Raw genomic sequence first — 14,685 nt, 5'->3', positions numbered from 1 at the left:
GGGGCGGTGTACAGTCCATAGAGAATATCACAAAAATACAATAAAAAATTAAATATGTACAGTTTGGAGGAGGTTAAAATGCAATTAAAAGAACTGTACAAAGCTAAATAAATATAATTTTTTTAAAATCCCTAAAACAGACACAACAGATTAAAAAACCCTAAGATAACCAGATAATAATACATTTGCCAGGAGGGACAGTTGTAATTATGCCAGGCCTGCTAATCGGAACAGGTGAGTCTTCAATTTTTGCCGGAAGGAGCGGAGGTCAGAAGTGGTTCTAATGTCGGGGGGGAGGTCATTCCAGAGGGTTGGGCCCATCACAGAGAAGGCCCTACTCCTTGGTGTCGCCCGTTGGCATTTCCTAGTGGACGGCACCAGGAGAAGTCCCTCCCTGTGTGAGCGAATTGGCCGCAGGGATGTATGTGGGAGGATGCGATCCCTAATGTTATTAGAAAGATGATAGGAAATCTTTCTGAAGTTGTACCTCTTGGTAGATCCTATGCCACTCTTATGAAAGCTGTATCCTTCCTTCTTTCTTTCTTTCTTTCTTTCTTTCTTTCTTTCTTTCTTTCTTTCTTTCTCTCTCTCTCTCTCTCTCTTTCTTTCTTTCTTTCTTTCTTTCTTTCTTTCTTTCTTTCTTTCTTTCTTTCTAGGTGATGCATTTCCTTTATTGTTTTTATTTTAATGAACAAAGAGGGTTGGATTATACAGTCGACCAAGCCTCCGCTTAATCCCCTTAAGAGTTCTAGCAAATATCTGGAAAGGTTGCTGCATTTGGTTCAATCCAGTATGCAGAAACGGGCAGATTGTACTGGCATGATTCTGTAGAGAAAACAAATCAAGAGGACAAATTCAAATTAACCCTTAAATTGCTTTTGAAAATCACTGCCTCAGTTTGATGGTAAGCTGACCAGCTGCTTAAAGGGAGGCATCCCTTGGGCAATGAGCCCTCCTGATCAGGGGTGGGATTCAAAAAATTCAGCAATGGGTTCTCTGCCTGGTTGCTGGGAGGGCGTGGCCATGGTGGGTGTGGCCTAGTCAGCCTCCTTCACCATGGCGGCATGTGTGTGTGTGTTTGCGTGTGTTTTCGCCTTCCCCAGGCGCTGAAGGCTTTCCTTGAGCCTCTGGGAGGGTGACAAATGCTTCCCCCAGGCTCTGGGGGCCTTCTGGAGGCTGGAAACGCACCCGTTTCTGGCCTTCCGGAACTTCTAAAGGCCTCTTTTTCCCCCTCCCCGAGCCTCCGCGTGGGCCCTGCACTTACCTCGCATACAAAATGGGCCGCATGGGAGGGGAGGGGCAAGGTGGGCAGGTCAACCAGAGGTGAGATTTGGAGGTTTTCCGAACCAGCCATAATGTTAGCTACGGGTTCTCCCGAACCTAGGCAAACCCTTAGCAGCCCACCCCTGCTCCTGATCCCACAAACTTAGGGCAGTAATTGAATGTTAGTAATATGCCTCCTGATCTTTTTCAGTTCCCTATCCACCCCGAAACGTTTCTGTACAAATTGTACACAAGAATAGCCCTGAGAACTGGGAAGAAGAGCTCAGTGGGAATTCCCCAGAACAACCCTTCACGGAGACCCAGAATGTTATTGGGCAGGAAAAAGTTACTCCTATGTCGGATGAGATATCTGAGCTCCCAACGGTGAACGCTTCCTATATTTGGCCTGATTATCCCGCGAACAGCAGTGATTATGAAAGCACATCGCAGCCTGATTGGTGGACTAATGAATCTGAGGATGAGAATGAGTTTGTGAATGCAGTGCCAAGGGATTATGAGAACCTCATCCCAACTGTTGAACTCGGAAAACCTACTTCGGGAACTCCATCATTCCTTCCAGTGCAAATGGCGTTGAGCTGGTTACCGCCAAAGCTGCCCACAGTATTTGATGGCTTCCACATTCGTATTAAGAGAGAAGGTAACTTTACAAGCAACATAAATCAGAATGCTGGCCCTGGAAGTTTAAGCTAAGATGCTGAGCTTATCGATCAGAAAGGTCGACAGTTCGGCGGTTCGAATCCCTAGTGCTGCATAATGGAGTGAGCTCCTGTTACTTGTCCCAGCTTCTGTCAACCTAGCAGTTCGCAAGCACATAAAAATGCAAGTAGAAAAATAGGAACCACCTCTGGTGGGAAGGTAGCAGAGTTCCATGTGCCTTTGGCATTTAGTCATGCCGGCCACATGACCACGGAGACTTCTTCGGGCAGTGCTGGCTCTTTGGCTTTGAAACAGAGATGAGCACCGCCCCCTAGAGTCGGGAACAACTAGCACATATGTGCAAGAGGAACCTTTACTTTTACCTTACAGTTTTAGACTGCACATATCAAATTATGTTTGTCAAAGATATGTAGGTAGAGACTTTCTTTCCACATAATTAGATTTTGCTTTAAGAATAACTTGATTAAGGCAGCCCTGAAACCTGTTTGGCTTCTTCTGATACATAACTAAGTTCTACTTAACTATTGTCTTAGTTTGAGTTATTGTTCTTAACCGAGAGGTTCCTTGTTTCTTTCAAAAGTATAATTCAATATGAACATTTTAAAAATGTATTTTGACCTGGATGATTTTGTTGGCATAAATATATCATATTTTAAAATGTTATTTTTTAATATAGTGGAGTCTAGACACTCTTTCCCCCCTTTTAATCTGGAAAACAATTGGGCCATAGTTGGAAAATGCCTTCTTCAGATGTTCGATTGTCTTCAGTTTTATGCTAGTTTGAATGGATTCCTTGATAATTAGTTCAAGGGAATTTGTTCAGTTGAGAATTTGTAGCCTCTTGGTTACGGCCATTCCAATTGTTGGAGAGAGATATCCTAAAAGTAAAACAAAACAAAACAGCAAATTAGCACTCTTAAGCATTTAGAATAGTAGACATTTTTTTCCAGAATTGTTTTAATTGCAGTTTAGTCTCATATATCATCTCCTATCTTGATTTAGAGAACTTCACGGAATTCCTGACAGTTGGAGAAGACGTTCACGAACTTGTCACGGATCTAAAAGAACCAGGGAAATATACATTAACGGTTACAACATTTAGTTCCTCTGGATCATGCGAAGCGCGGGAAAGCCAATCTACCCAAACCCTTCGCTTTTATATTAGTAAGTTTAGATATTCGTATGATATATACGGGTAGCTGTAAAAAATTACAGTCGTTTTCTCACTAGTGATTTACAACACCTTATAGCTTCATCCAGCTATCTTTGTGGCAAGATAAAGCGTCTCTTCATGATGATTTATTGGTATAGCAATGGTTGGATGATGCTGTAACACACTATAAATCACTAATAAAAAATGACCTATAGCTAGTTAATGTCCTGGTTCATCGGTGATAAATATTCTTCCTATTTTATTTGCTTGTGTTCGGTATTTATTAATTTCCATCCCATCCTGCTATCTACCTGAGCCGTAAATAGTCCTGGGAACAACATGAGCTGATGCAACTTCTTTTGCATGAGAAAACACTTAGCATGTGTTGCATCTTTATAATATTTGCTTCCTTTGCAAGTAAAGAATAAGTACTATGTTTCCCCAAAATAGGACAGGGTCTTATTTTCTTTCAACCCCCCCCCCCCAAATAGGCACTTGGCCTTATTTTCGCGGAGGTCTTATAATTTTCGAGGTGCAGGAGGCGGCGAGCGTGGTCACCTCATGGCTGCTGCTGTGTTGCAATATTTTCATGGAGGGCTAATTTTCGTGGGAGGGATTATTTTAGTATTATTTTAGTAATTATCCAGGAAGGTCTTATTTTCATGGAAACAGGGTACTAAAAGGTAATCATACTGGACAGCATTGGAGCAACTTTTGGAAGGTACTGTTTTATTCTGATCCACCTCTGAAAGAACTGTCTGCTCTTTCTACCCAACAGCCTCTCCTTCCCTATTATATCATTTCTTTTCTTTATTAATTTATAATATAAAATATAAAAGAAAATAGTAGGAAAATAAGAGAGGGAGAAAGAAGGGAAATTATAGGGAAACGGGAAAAAAGAAAGAAAAAGTGTTAACTTCTGACTCTCTTTAGTGCAGTAGAATACAATAATAGCAATAGCACTTAAACTTATATAACGCTTCATAGTGCTTTTAAATCCCTCTCTAAGAGGTTTACAGAGTCAGCCTATTGCCTCCAACAATCTGGGTCCTTATATTACCCACCTCAGAAGGATGGAAGGCTGAGTCAGCCTTGAGCCTGGTGAGATTCAAACTGGCAAATTGCAGGCAGCCAGCAGTCAGCAGGAGTAGCCTGCAGTACTTCATTCTAACCACTGTGCCATCACTGCTCATTAAGCAGAATACGATAATAACATCAAACCTCAACTTTCTCCTTTTTACATAGTATAAATTAGCCATTTCTATAATAAATAACCTATTTAATCGGTAAAACCCCAAATCAAAGTTTTATTCCCCCCCCCCCCACCTCAAGCACAAAGTCCAGAAGCGGTTTCCAATTAGAAACAAAAATAATTCTGTTTTTTCCCCCTTTAATCAAAAGCAGTCAATTTAGCCATCTCTGCTAACGCCATCAACTTTTCTAGCCATTCATCCCTGGTGGAAATCAAAGTGTCCTTCCATTTTTGTGCATAAAGTAATCTTGCTGCTGTCAACAGTATATAACATCAAAGTTCCAATTTTTTTCCCAACCGTTTTTCCATTAAACCCAAAAGGAAAGTTTCTGATTTTATCTTTATATATCCTCCTCTTCCTTACACACACACACACACACCCTTCCTTCCTTTCTACTCAGCTAGAGGATTCTCATTCTGATGGCTGTCTCATTAAGGAACCATAGAGAAATGATTGAAGGACCATCTTATATCTCCAATCAGAATGATAAAAGTTCCTTTAGCTGGCAGGGCAGGAGAAGTGGCAAATTGGAGCTTGTCTGCCATCTGCTGCCTTCCCATTTCATCTCCCAAACCAACCACCAATCTTTAAAGTGGCTTATACTAACAAGGGATGTGGTGGCTCAGTGGCTAAGACACTGAGTTTGTCAATCAGAAAGATTGGCAGTTCGGTGGTTCGAATACCAAGCGCCACGTAATGGAGTGAGCTCCCGTTACTTGTCCTAGCTTCTGCCAACCTAGCAGTTCGAAAGCATGTAAAAATTTAAGTAGAATAAATCAGAATCCTCTTTGGTGGGAGGGTAACAGCATTCTGTACCCCTTCCGCATTTAGTCATGCTGGCTACATGACCACAGAGAGGTCTTCGCCCAGCGCTGGCTCTTTGGCACCACCCCCTAGAGTCGGGAATGACTAGTACATATGTGCGTATATACAGTATATAATACACTGAATCTAAAACTAATTGAACGGGCTCCGTTTACATAACACCTTAAGTCCAAATCTTCAAACAAACCAAGGCTAAAACATAGGCAGTCCTTGACTTACAACCACAATAGAGTCCCAAATTTCTTTTGCTAAGCAGGACAGTTGTTAACTGAATTGTGCCCCGTTTTACAACCTTTCTTGCCACAATTGTTAGGTGGATCACTGCAGTTGTTACATTTGTCTGGCTTCCCCATTGACTTCGCTTGTCAGGAGCCACAGTGGCGCAGTGGTTAGTGTGCAGTACTGCAGGCTACTTCTGCCGACTGCTGGCTGACTGCCATTCGGCAGTTCAAATCCCACCAGGCTCAAGGTTGAGCCTTCCATTCTTCCAAGGTCAGTAAAATGAGGACCCAAATTGTTGGGGGCAATGTGCTGACTCTGTAAACCGCTTAGAGAGGGGGCTGTAAAAGCACTATGAAGCAATATATAAGTCTAAGTGCTATTACTATTGTCAGAAGGTCGCAAAAGATGATCACATGATCCTGGGACACTGCAACTGTCATAAATATGAGTCCATTGCCAAGTGTCCAAATTTTGATCATTTGATCATGGGGGGGGGGGGAATGCTGCAACAGTTGAATGTGTGAAAATTGATCATAAGTCACTTTTTTCAGTGCCATTGTAACTTTGAATGCTCACTAAATGAACTGTTATAAGTTGAGGGCTACCTGTAATAATGTTTTACATGTAAATGTTGGGTGATTTTAATTGATTTGGTTAAGCATGCTGGGGAAACACAACTAATGTCTTACCTTAGGACTCCACAGAGCAAGTCTTATTGAGTAGCGTAGCTGACCCAAGATTGTGTAGTAATGTTGCGTGGGATGGAAGCCATAGTTCTTTCCTCTCACTCCAGATCTTTGTGGGTCACCTCTGTGTAACCATTCTTGGCATGTTAAATTGATGTTTACTGACGAAGACATAAGGGAGACTAGTACAGATCTATTTCAAGCTATTTAGCTCTCATCAACTAGCCATACCCTAATCTCTCCTCTGCTATAGCCAACAAAGCAAGGAGAGCCCATGGCTTAGAGGTCAATACATCTAACTAATATGCAAGCAGCCTGGATTCAAATCCCAGAAGGGTATGGCTAGCTGATGAGAGCTAAGTAGCTTGAAATAGATCTATACTAGTCTCCCTTATTTCTTTGACGGTAAATATAAATTCAACACAAAATTAATTTCTCGCAAAAGCAACTGCCTGCGAAGGCTCCTGGATTGGGGCTGAAAGGCAAAAGTGGAAGCAGTATGCTCCATCCCATATTTGGGTAGACTAGGTTGCCCCAATAGACCAATCTCACCAGAAAAAACACTCATTCTTGGCATGCTAAGCCTGGAGACAACTAATGTTATTTCAGCCAGGGAGAAGCGCAACTATTAACAGTGACCACCATCATTTCTGGCTTCTGATGATATCTTAGGTCCTACAGGAGAATTGATAGAAGAGCTGACCGAAAAGCCTCAGAATGTTGCGGTGACTGTGCTGAGCTCCACCACAGCCTCTCTGTCTTGGACAACCTCTCTGGAGGCCTCTGGGAGCAACGCTACCATTGTGTCCATTGTTTCCTTGACGTGCCAGAAGCAGAAGGAGAGCCAAAGGCTGGAGAAACATTATTGCACAGAGGTAAGAGGCACACATTTCTTCTGTCACCTTGCCGATATTGGTCTGGGTGCAGATTTCATCAGCGTCAGAGTGGGCTTTCTGAACTTAAATAGGCTTAACTCAAACACAGTCAACTTGTTTTGGGAAGGATATTGCAAAGCCTCCACTCTCTCCCCACTCCAGGGGCTCTGATGAGGGCTCTGTGTTGGAGGCAGAGAGGGGGCCAGAGCCGTATGCCAGTTATCAGCTGCCTTCAGAGTCAGACATCAGTGAGGCAGACGAACAGCCAGAGCCTGTTCCCAGTGTGCGCATGCGCAGAGTTGCCAGATCAAGGGAACAACTAAAGAGCAGGGGTCAACTTGGGAGTAAGGCCAGACAATGAATGGCCCCTCCCAGAGGAAATAAAAGAGGAGGGAAAGGGGAGTGGAATTTGCAGGAGGCAGTTAGTTTGCTTAATTGGTTCATGACTCTCCAAGACTCCTTGCCAAGTTCTGCAGATATCGGCCTGTCACCTCTCCAAGATAAGGTCTGTGACTGTAAATCCTCCTTTGAAAGACTTTGCCGGCTGTGAATGAGCAGAATTCATTGTAAATTAATAAAAGGGTTTTTTGCTGGGACAAGGAGGTTTTTTTCATGCTCTTGGGAAGCCTTGATCAGAACATTCACTAGCAAACCTGGTAATACAATTGGGTATGACACATTTAACAACCGCCTTGCTTAGCAACAGAAATCCTGGTTCCAATTACGGTTGTAAGTCAAAACTACCTGTGCTGTGAGTGAACTGTCCCTTTAATTAGCATGTCCAGACTTGCTTATTCATTCTAACCTCTTTCTTGTGTTCTCCACAAAGCCACAAGTTCTCTCTTCACTTTGAGTGAGCCTAGTGTGATAAGGAGCTTCCCGCTATGATCGTCATTTCCTTCTTTTACCTTAACTTGCCCAATCTTTGCTAGACACTTAACATTGTCACTCATTCCGATTACTGTGTGTAAGTTTCTCTTGCTGTTGCCTAAATTATACACTTATCTTGTTCCAAAGCAAGCTAAGAAACTCCAGAAGTTGGAGGGTGGTGAGGGAGGATGAAGGTCTTCAAAATTTGTCCAGCAAAAATGACCTATAGTGCAGGGGGTCTCCAACCTTGGCAACTTTAACCCTGGCGGACTTCAACTTCGAGAATTCCCCAGCCAGACACAGAGTCCTCATCAGAGCCTTCCTCAGTCTCCAGGACCGGTCCATGTTCCTCCCCAACCTCCTCACTGTTTGACTCTGCTGCCAGCAGCCAGCTGTGCTGGCCGCTGGCAGGCCACAACAGTTTGTAAGTTGAGGACTACCTGTGCAGCATTGTTAGTGGCTTTTATTCTCACCGATCCTTCCTTCTTTGGAATCTGACCTGCATCCACTTCAACCAGCAACATCTATCCATAAAGAGACCAGCCTAGGTTTCAAGGGCACTATGCTCTCTCCAAAGTTACGGTAGTCAGATACAAAAAGAGGCAAGTTTGGGTGCTTAAAATGGGCAGGCAAGTAATGGCGTTTTCACCACTTGGCACAACTCCATGTGGTAAAGGCACAAAATCTGTACAACGCAGAAGTCTTCGCAATGGAATTGGGTAGGAGAAAGCAGTGTGCTGATCTGTTTCTCTCATTTGCCTTCTGCCAGTTGGAGTATCTAAACAAGGTCCAGATGGCCCTATCCATATTTTGTTTAGTTTTATATGTAAACAAGGAACTCTGGCTTATTTTTCCCAAAACAAGTTGGAATTAAGAGCCAGGAACAAGCCGTGGTCTTGGATTACATTTAATGACGAGAATAGCTATAAAGCTTTTGGTCCTGTGCCAAATTTATCCAGCTTTATTTAGCTGCCCCCACTGATAGGAATAGCAAGTGGGAGCCACGGATCAGTAAGTCCTTACATGTCTCTCGTTTCTAGTTAACCCAGAATTCTTTGCAAATTCTGGTTTAGCAGCAAATGCTAAGATGGGCAGTTAATTAAAGATGCTGCTATGCTTATTTCTTTAGTTGAAAGAATGCATCTCCAACCCATTCTTAATTTGATCAACTTTCTTCTGCTTAAGTATTGTCCAAAATTTATTTCAGTTATTTGTCACATGTATTTATATCCTGCCTTGGGGAAAGGGAGGGAGGGAAGAAGATATTTTCAACTTAGTTCATGGTATAAAATAGAAAAGCAAATGAAAAGGGAAACCATCTGCACAACCCATTTTTGCAAATAATGGGCCGATTTTTGCAAAAAAACAGGCCCATTTTTGCCTCCCCAACACCCCCCATGCATCACAATTTTGCCCTCCCTGGCCCTCAGGAGCACCCTGCAGGCCTCCCAAACTCTCTGCATGCCCTGTTTTTCACAAAAAGCGGGGCGTGCAGAGGGTTCGGGAGGCCTGCAAAGTGCTCCTGGGGGAACAGCGAGGGAAAAACTTTTTTTTAATTTACCTCTTCAAAATCTTGGTGTGTCCTATACTCCAGTGCATCTTATAGTCCGAAAAATATGGTATAACGTTTATATAATTTCTCAGTTTATAAGACCAACCTGAAAAGAAATAAATATGCTTATGGCCATATTTTATGGAAAAATACATTTGCTATTTTGCACGTTAGCCCTCGTTCATTCATTCATTCATTCATTCATTCTTCTCTTGTTACTACACTTAGGGAGATCCACCAAAGCAAGGAGGCTTTAGAAAATGGTCATGGATACAGACCAGTCGTGGGTTGCAGGCAGTACGCCCCAGTATGGGCATACCAGAGCCTGCCTGGAGCACCAGATACTGTTGCAGTATGGTGCTCCGGAGGGCCCACCCGCCCGCCAGAGCTCCTTACCGGTCTTTTAAGTCTTCAGTGCTTCCATGTATGCGCACGGCGCATACAGCACCTGTGCAATGTTCCGCTGAGCAGCTGGAGCGTCATGGAGGCGCTAAGACACATACGTGCACTGCGCGCATCCATGCGGATGCCGCTGGGCCTGTTCCAACCATACCAGTTGGAACGGGATCCGGAACCCACCACTGATACAGACTGTCCTGTGACAATTGCAGGGGATGCTTTGGATTAGCTCAAAACCATTACCTAAAATTTTGAAAGAATGTCTCAAGCAATCCTAAGAACGAAATAAAATTAAAGTGTCTTTCCTAGAAGATTTGGAAAATGTTAAGGTGGATTTAGCACGGCCTTAGTACTATATCAGTAACCTCCCTCTTATCACTCAAGCAACTTTTTTGCTCTGTCTCTTTTCTGTCTTAAAGCAATGCATGTGCACAGCGCATACAGCACCTGTGCAATGCTCCGCTGAGCAATGGTTTTAGCCTGTCCTTATGCCTACTCTTTCTCATTTTCCTAGGTGAATTCAAGCAGCAGTTTTATCGAAAACCTTGTCCCTGGGGCTCAGTACCAAGTTGTCATTTACCTACAGAAAGGACCGCTAGTTGGGCCGCCTTCTGACCCTGTTACGTTTGCTATTGGTAACGTCTGCGCACACGTGTCTCTTTCGTTGTTTTCGCAGTTCGGGAGCCAGTTTTAATGTCCGGGAGCCATGTCATGGAAGGAATTAATTGGCTTTGAAGGCACAACACGATCGTGTTACTGAGTTAATTAGATATTTTGGTCAATACAATGCCCTAAATTTTCAATGAAGCAGATGGTCTGAGATTGCAACATATTAAGCTGCAAAAAAGGAACTAAGGTTGTTAGTCTAAGCCAGGGGTGTCAAACTCAAGTCCCGCAGGCTGGATCCGGTCCACAGGGTGCTTAAATCTGATCCGTGGGGCTGGCCTGGAAGCAGCAAAGGACCAGCCTGCAGTGCCTCTGGCAGCCAAAATGGAGCAGGGGGGGCTCATGTGCAGCTCCCCCCACCCTGTTTTGGATGGCAGGGTGCTGCAAGAGGCCGTCCAGGCAAAAAATGGGGAACGGGGATCGTGCAGCCCTCCTGTCCCCTGTTTTGGCCAGCAGGGTGCTGCAGGAGCCCATCCAGGCCGAAAATGGGGCTCCCCATGCCTTGTTTTGGCCTGCAAGGTGCTGCAGGAAACATCCATCCCATCTCCGCCCCCGCCCCCCTCCCAGCAGGCCCGCAGAGAAGAACTACAATGCTGATCTGGCCCCTGAAGAAATCCAGTTTGACACCCCTGCTCTAAGCTAACAAAGCTAGCTAAGCATTGCGTCTTATAAAACTGCAGCTGGTCAATTTCGGACTACTTAAGGATGTGGTGTAAACCTAGCCACTGGCTATCTTTGAGTTAGTGTTTTCTGCATGGGATTTATTTCACATAATGGAGAATTTACATATAGTCCTCAAATTACAACCATTGTTCCAGAAACTATACAAAGTTACAATGGCACTGGAAAAAAATAACAACCAACTTGCTTATCAACAGAAATTCTGTTCCCAATTGAAGGTTGCAAGTCAAAGATGAGGGAGGACAGTCTCTCGTATATATTATCATATGTTCTTTTAGGAAAATCCCTAGTATGAGTGAGCTCCCGTTACTTATCCCAGCTTCTGCCAACCTAGCAGTTCGAAAGCATGTAAAAAATGCAAATAGAAAAATAGGAACCACCTTTGGTGGAAAGGTAACAGCATTCTATACGCCTTTGATGTTGAGTCATGCCGGCCACATGACCACAGAGACGTCTTCGGACAGCACTGGCTCTTCGGCTTAGAAACGTACCGCCCCCTAGAGCCAGAAACAACTAGCATGCATGTACAAAGGAACCTTTACCTTTATCTAAGATAGAAATATAACAAAATTAAAAGTAGAATAACTCTTCACAACTCAGTGCCCTCAAGAAATTCTGAATGATGGTTCCCACCCTCTGCTGATTTAGCTTGGCATCATGGGGTGGGGGGGAATTCAACTCATGAAGTTGGAAAAGTCTGGGTCACATCCAAGTTTATTTGGAATATGTGACAATTTCTCTATGTGCAACAGCTTTCCATTTCTGTATTCCAGTGCCAACCGGGATTAAAGATTTAACCCTTTATCCTTTGGGACCCACAGCCGTGGTCCTCAGCTGGAACAGGCCTTACCTTGGTGTTTTTCGGAAATACATTGTAGAGATGTTTTACTTCAATCCATCAACCATGACTTCCGAGTGGACCACACACTATGAAATAGCAGCAACCGTCTCACTCACTTCTTCAGTGGTAAAGTGAATTCAACGTACAATTCAAATATTTCTAAACAGACCACCACCCCCCCAACTAAAATATTCTACTGCATATAACAATGGGGAGATATAATCCGATAAAAGTCTAACTCGTATAATTACTGACAGAAAAAAACCATTTATTAGGGCTATCCAAAAGCAATATGAGTTGGGCAAGGATGTCAAACTCAATTTCATTGAGGGCCACATCAGGGTTGTGTTTGACCTGGGGGGGGGGATGAGTGGGCGTGGCCAGAGTGGGCATGGCCAGCATGATGTCACTTGGCGCTTGTGCTCTGCCAGCAAAAACGGGCTCCCGAGCTCCATTTTCAGCTGTGACAGCTACCTGCAATACTCTCCCAGTGAAAACTGAGCTTAGGAGGGCCGCCCGCAGCCCTTGCAAGCCCTGTTTTTGCTTTCAGAGGCACTGTCCTTCATTACTTACAAGGCAGCCCTGCAGACCAGATCTAAGCACCCCGCGGGCCGGATACAGCCGGTGGGCCTTGATTTTGACATCCCTGGATTAGGGCATTCAAGATGGTGTTTAGTGACCATCCAAATTAAAGAGAAAAATACATGAACTGGCCGAAATGTTTCCCGATTGCTTACACCATTGAGAAAGTATGACCAGGCATTCTCACATTAGCTATTTCAGTGGCTAAGATGCTGAGCTTGTCAATCAGAAAGGTCGGCAGTTTGGCAGTTTGAATCCCTAACACTGCGTAATGGAGTGAGCTCCCGTTACTTGTCTCAGCTTCTGCCAACCTAGCAGTTCGAAAGCATGTAAAAATGGAAGTAGAAAAATAGCAACCACCTTTGGGGGGAAGGTAACAGCATTCCGTATCCCTTCCGCATTTAGTCATGCTGGCCACATGACCACAGAGACATCTTCCGACAGCGTTGGCTCTACGGCTTTGAAAAGGAGATGAGCACCGCCCCCTAGAGTCAGGAGCGACTAGCATATTAAGGGGAGCCTTAATATCTCATCTGAGAAGGTTGAAATCTCACATGGGATCAAAGATGCAAAGTCATCCAATCTCCTGACGTTTGATGAGGTTTAAGACATTCTTTAATTTTATTGAGGGTCTGGGGCTCAATACTATGTTATTCTATATGGGAAATATACAGAAAATAATCACTTCTGCTGCTCCCATGAATTTGGGATAGAATTATGGATTGTCTTTCCTAGCACATGTCTCCATGGATCTTCACCCTCAGAGGCCTTTTCTGGATAAGAGGCCAAGTGAGACACGTATGATTTCTTTTCCTCAGAGAGGGGCTTGGTTGACTCCTGCATTGTGGATTTTTCAGCACCATGTTCAACCTGAGTTTTCTCAGCTAGCTTCCCATAGTTTTGTGTCCTTCAGCTACATTGCGTGCGCAATTCCCAGAATTCTTTGCCAACACAGTCAAAACACATAACGCTAGGCTTTCTAAATTTGTGCCTTTTATTTTAAGAAGCATCTTAATTTTTATGAAATAAATCTGTTACTTACAATAGAAGGAAATATTACCTCTAGTACAGGGGTGTCCAAACTCGGCAACTTTAAGACTTGTGGACTTCAACTCCCAGAATTCCCTAGCCAGCTCTGCTGGCTGGGGAATTCTGGGAGTTGAAGTCCACAAGTCTTAAAGTTGCCGAGTTTGGACACCCCTGCTCTAGTATTAGGGAGATGATAAGCAATAGCATTTTAGACTTATATACCACTTCACAGTGCTTTACAGCCCTCTCTAAGCAGTTTACAGAGTCAGCATATTGCCCCCAACAATTTTGGCTCCTCATTTTACCCACCTCGGAAGGATGGGAGGCTGAGCCTGGTGCGATTTGAACTGCCAAATTGTAGGCAGTTAGCGGTCAACAGAAGTAGCCTGCGGTACTGCACTCTAACCACCGCGCCACCGCGGCTCATGATAAGATGATAAGAGTTGGATCAGTATTACCTCTAGTACTGATCCAACTCTTTATCAACTCCCTTCTTCCATGCAGGGACTTTTACCATTTTTTCGGTTAAGTACCTGGCAACCTATGGCCCATTAAGATCAGGACATCAGTTGCAGCCCTCCCTGGATTGGAAGCTGATCCTGTTTCTTTTTCTCCTTTTTAGAAAATAGACAACCTGTTGCCTGCCTGGTACTATAACTTTCGAGTTACCATGGTGACCTGGGGAGAACCAGAACTCAGCTGCTGTGATACTTCCACTATTGGTTTCATAACTGGTAAAGAGGAATGTTTGATAAACTTCTGTTTTTTTTTGATGTCCTTCTTGTAAATCTTCATGTTCATTGAAAGGCCCAGGCGGGCTTTCAGGAAGGGTCAGAGAAGAAGCCTGCAGCTGAATATTGTTTGGAGCAAGAAGCGCAAAAGAGATCCTCCCTAGTTTCTTCAGATGTAAAGGAGACAGAGAGATATATACACTTGCAAGATTATGTCAGTGTAATTTTACTATAAAGTAGAAATAGTTCTTCTGGCCATATTTTCTGTCTGCTTTGCCCTACAAGGCCAGCAAGTTACAATCAGAAATGAGTTCCTACCGGTTCGGACGAGTAGGTGGTAAGTTGGCCGCCCACACACCCAACTCGGTTCTATTGTCGG

The 14,685-nt window shown here is 43.8% G+C and overlaps 1 protein-coding gene across 1 annotated transcript in view; it reads left to right on the top strand.

Moving 5' to 3' along the window:
* The window catches only part of PTPRO (protein tyrosine phosphatase receptor type O), an 85,427-nt gene that overhangs the window by 17,052 nt on the left and 53,690 nt on the right, over positions 1-14,685 (top strand). The window contains exons 4-9 of the mRNA XM_081956901.1: positions 1,475-1,921; positions 2,944-3,105; positions 6,753-6,955; positions 10,291-10,411; positions 11,897-12,090; positions 14,198-14,309. Of these exons, the coding sequence (XP_081813027.1) occupies positions 1,475-1,921; positions 2,944-3,105; positions 6,753-6,955; positions 10,291-10,411; positions 11,897-12,090; positions 14,198-14,309 (1,239 nt within the window). The remainder of the gene's footprint in view (positions 1-1,474; positions 1,922-2,943; positions 3,106-6,752; positions 6,956-10,290; positions 10,412-11,896; positions 12,091-14,197; positions 14,310-14,685) is intronic.

The sequence above is a fragment of the Natrix helvetica genome (genome assembly GCF_964273705.1).
Source record: "Natrix helvetica genome assembly, chromosome: 6".
Classification (NCBI taxonomy): Eukaryota; Metazoa; Chordata; class Lepidosauria; order Squamata; family Natricidae; genus Natrix; species Natrix helvetica.
This window is presented reverse-complemented; position numbering and strand designations above follow the sequence as displayed.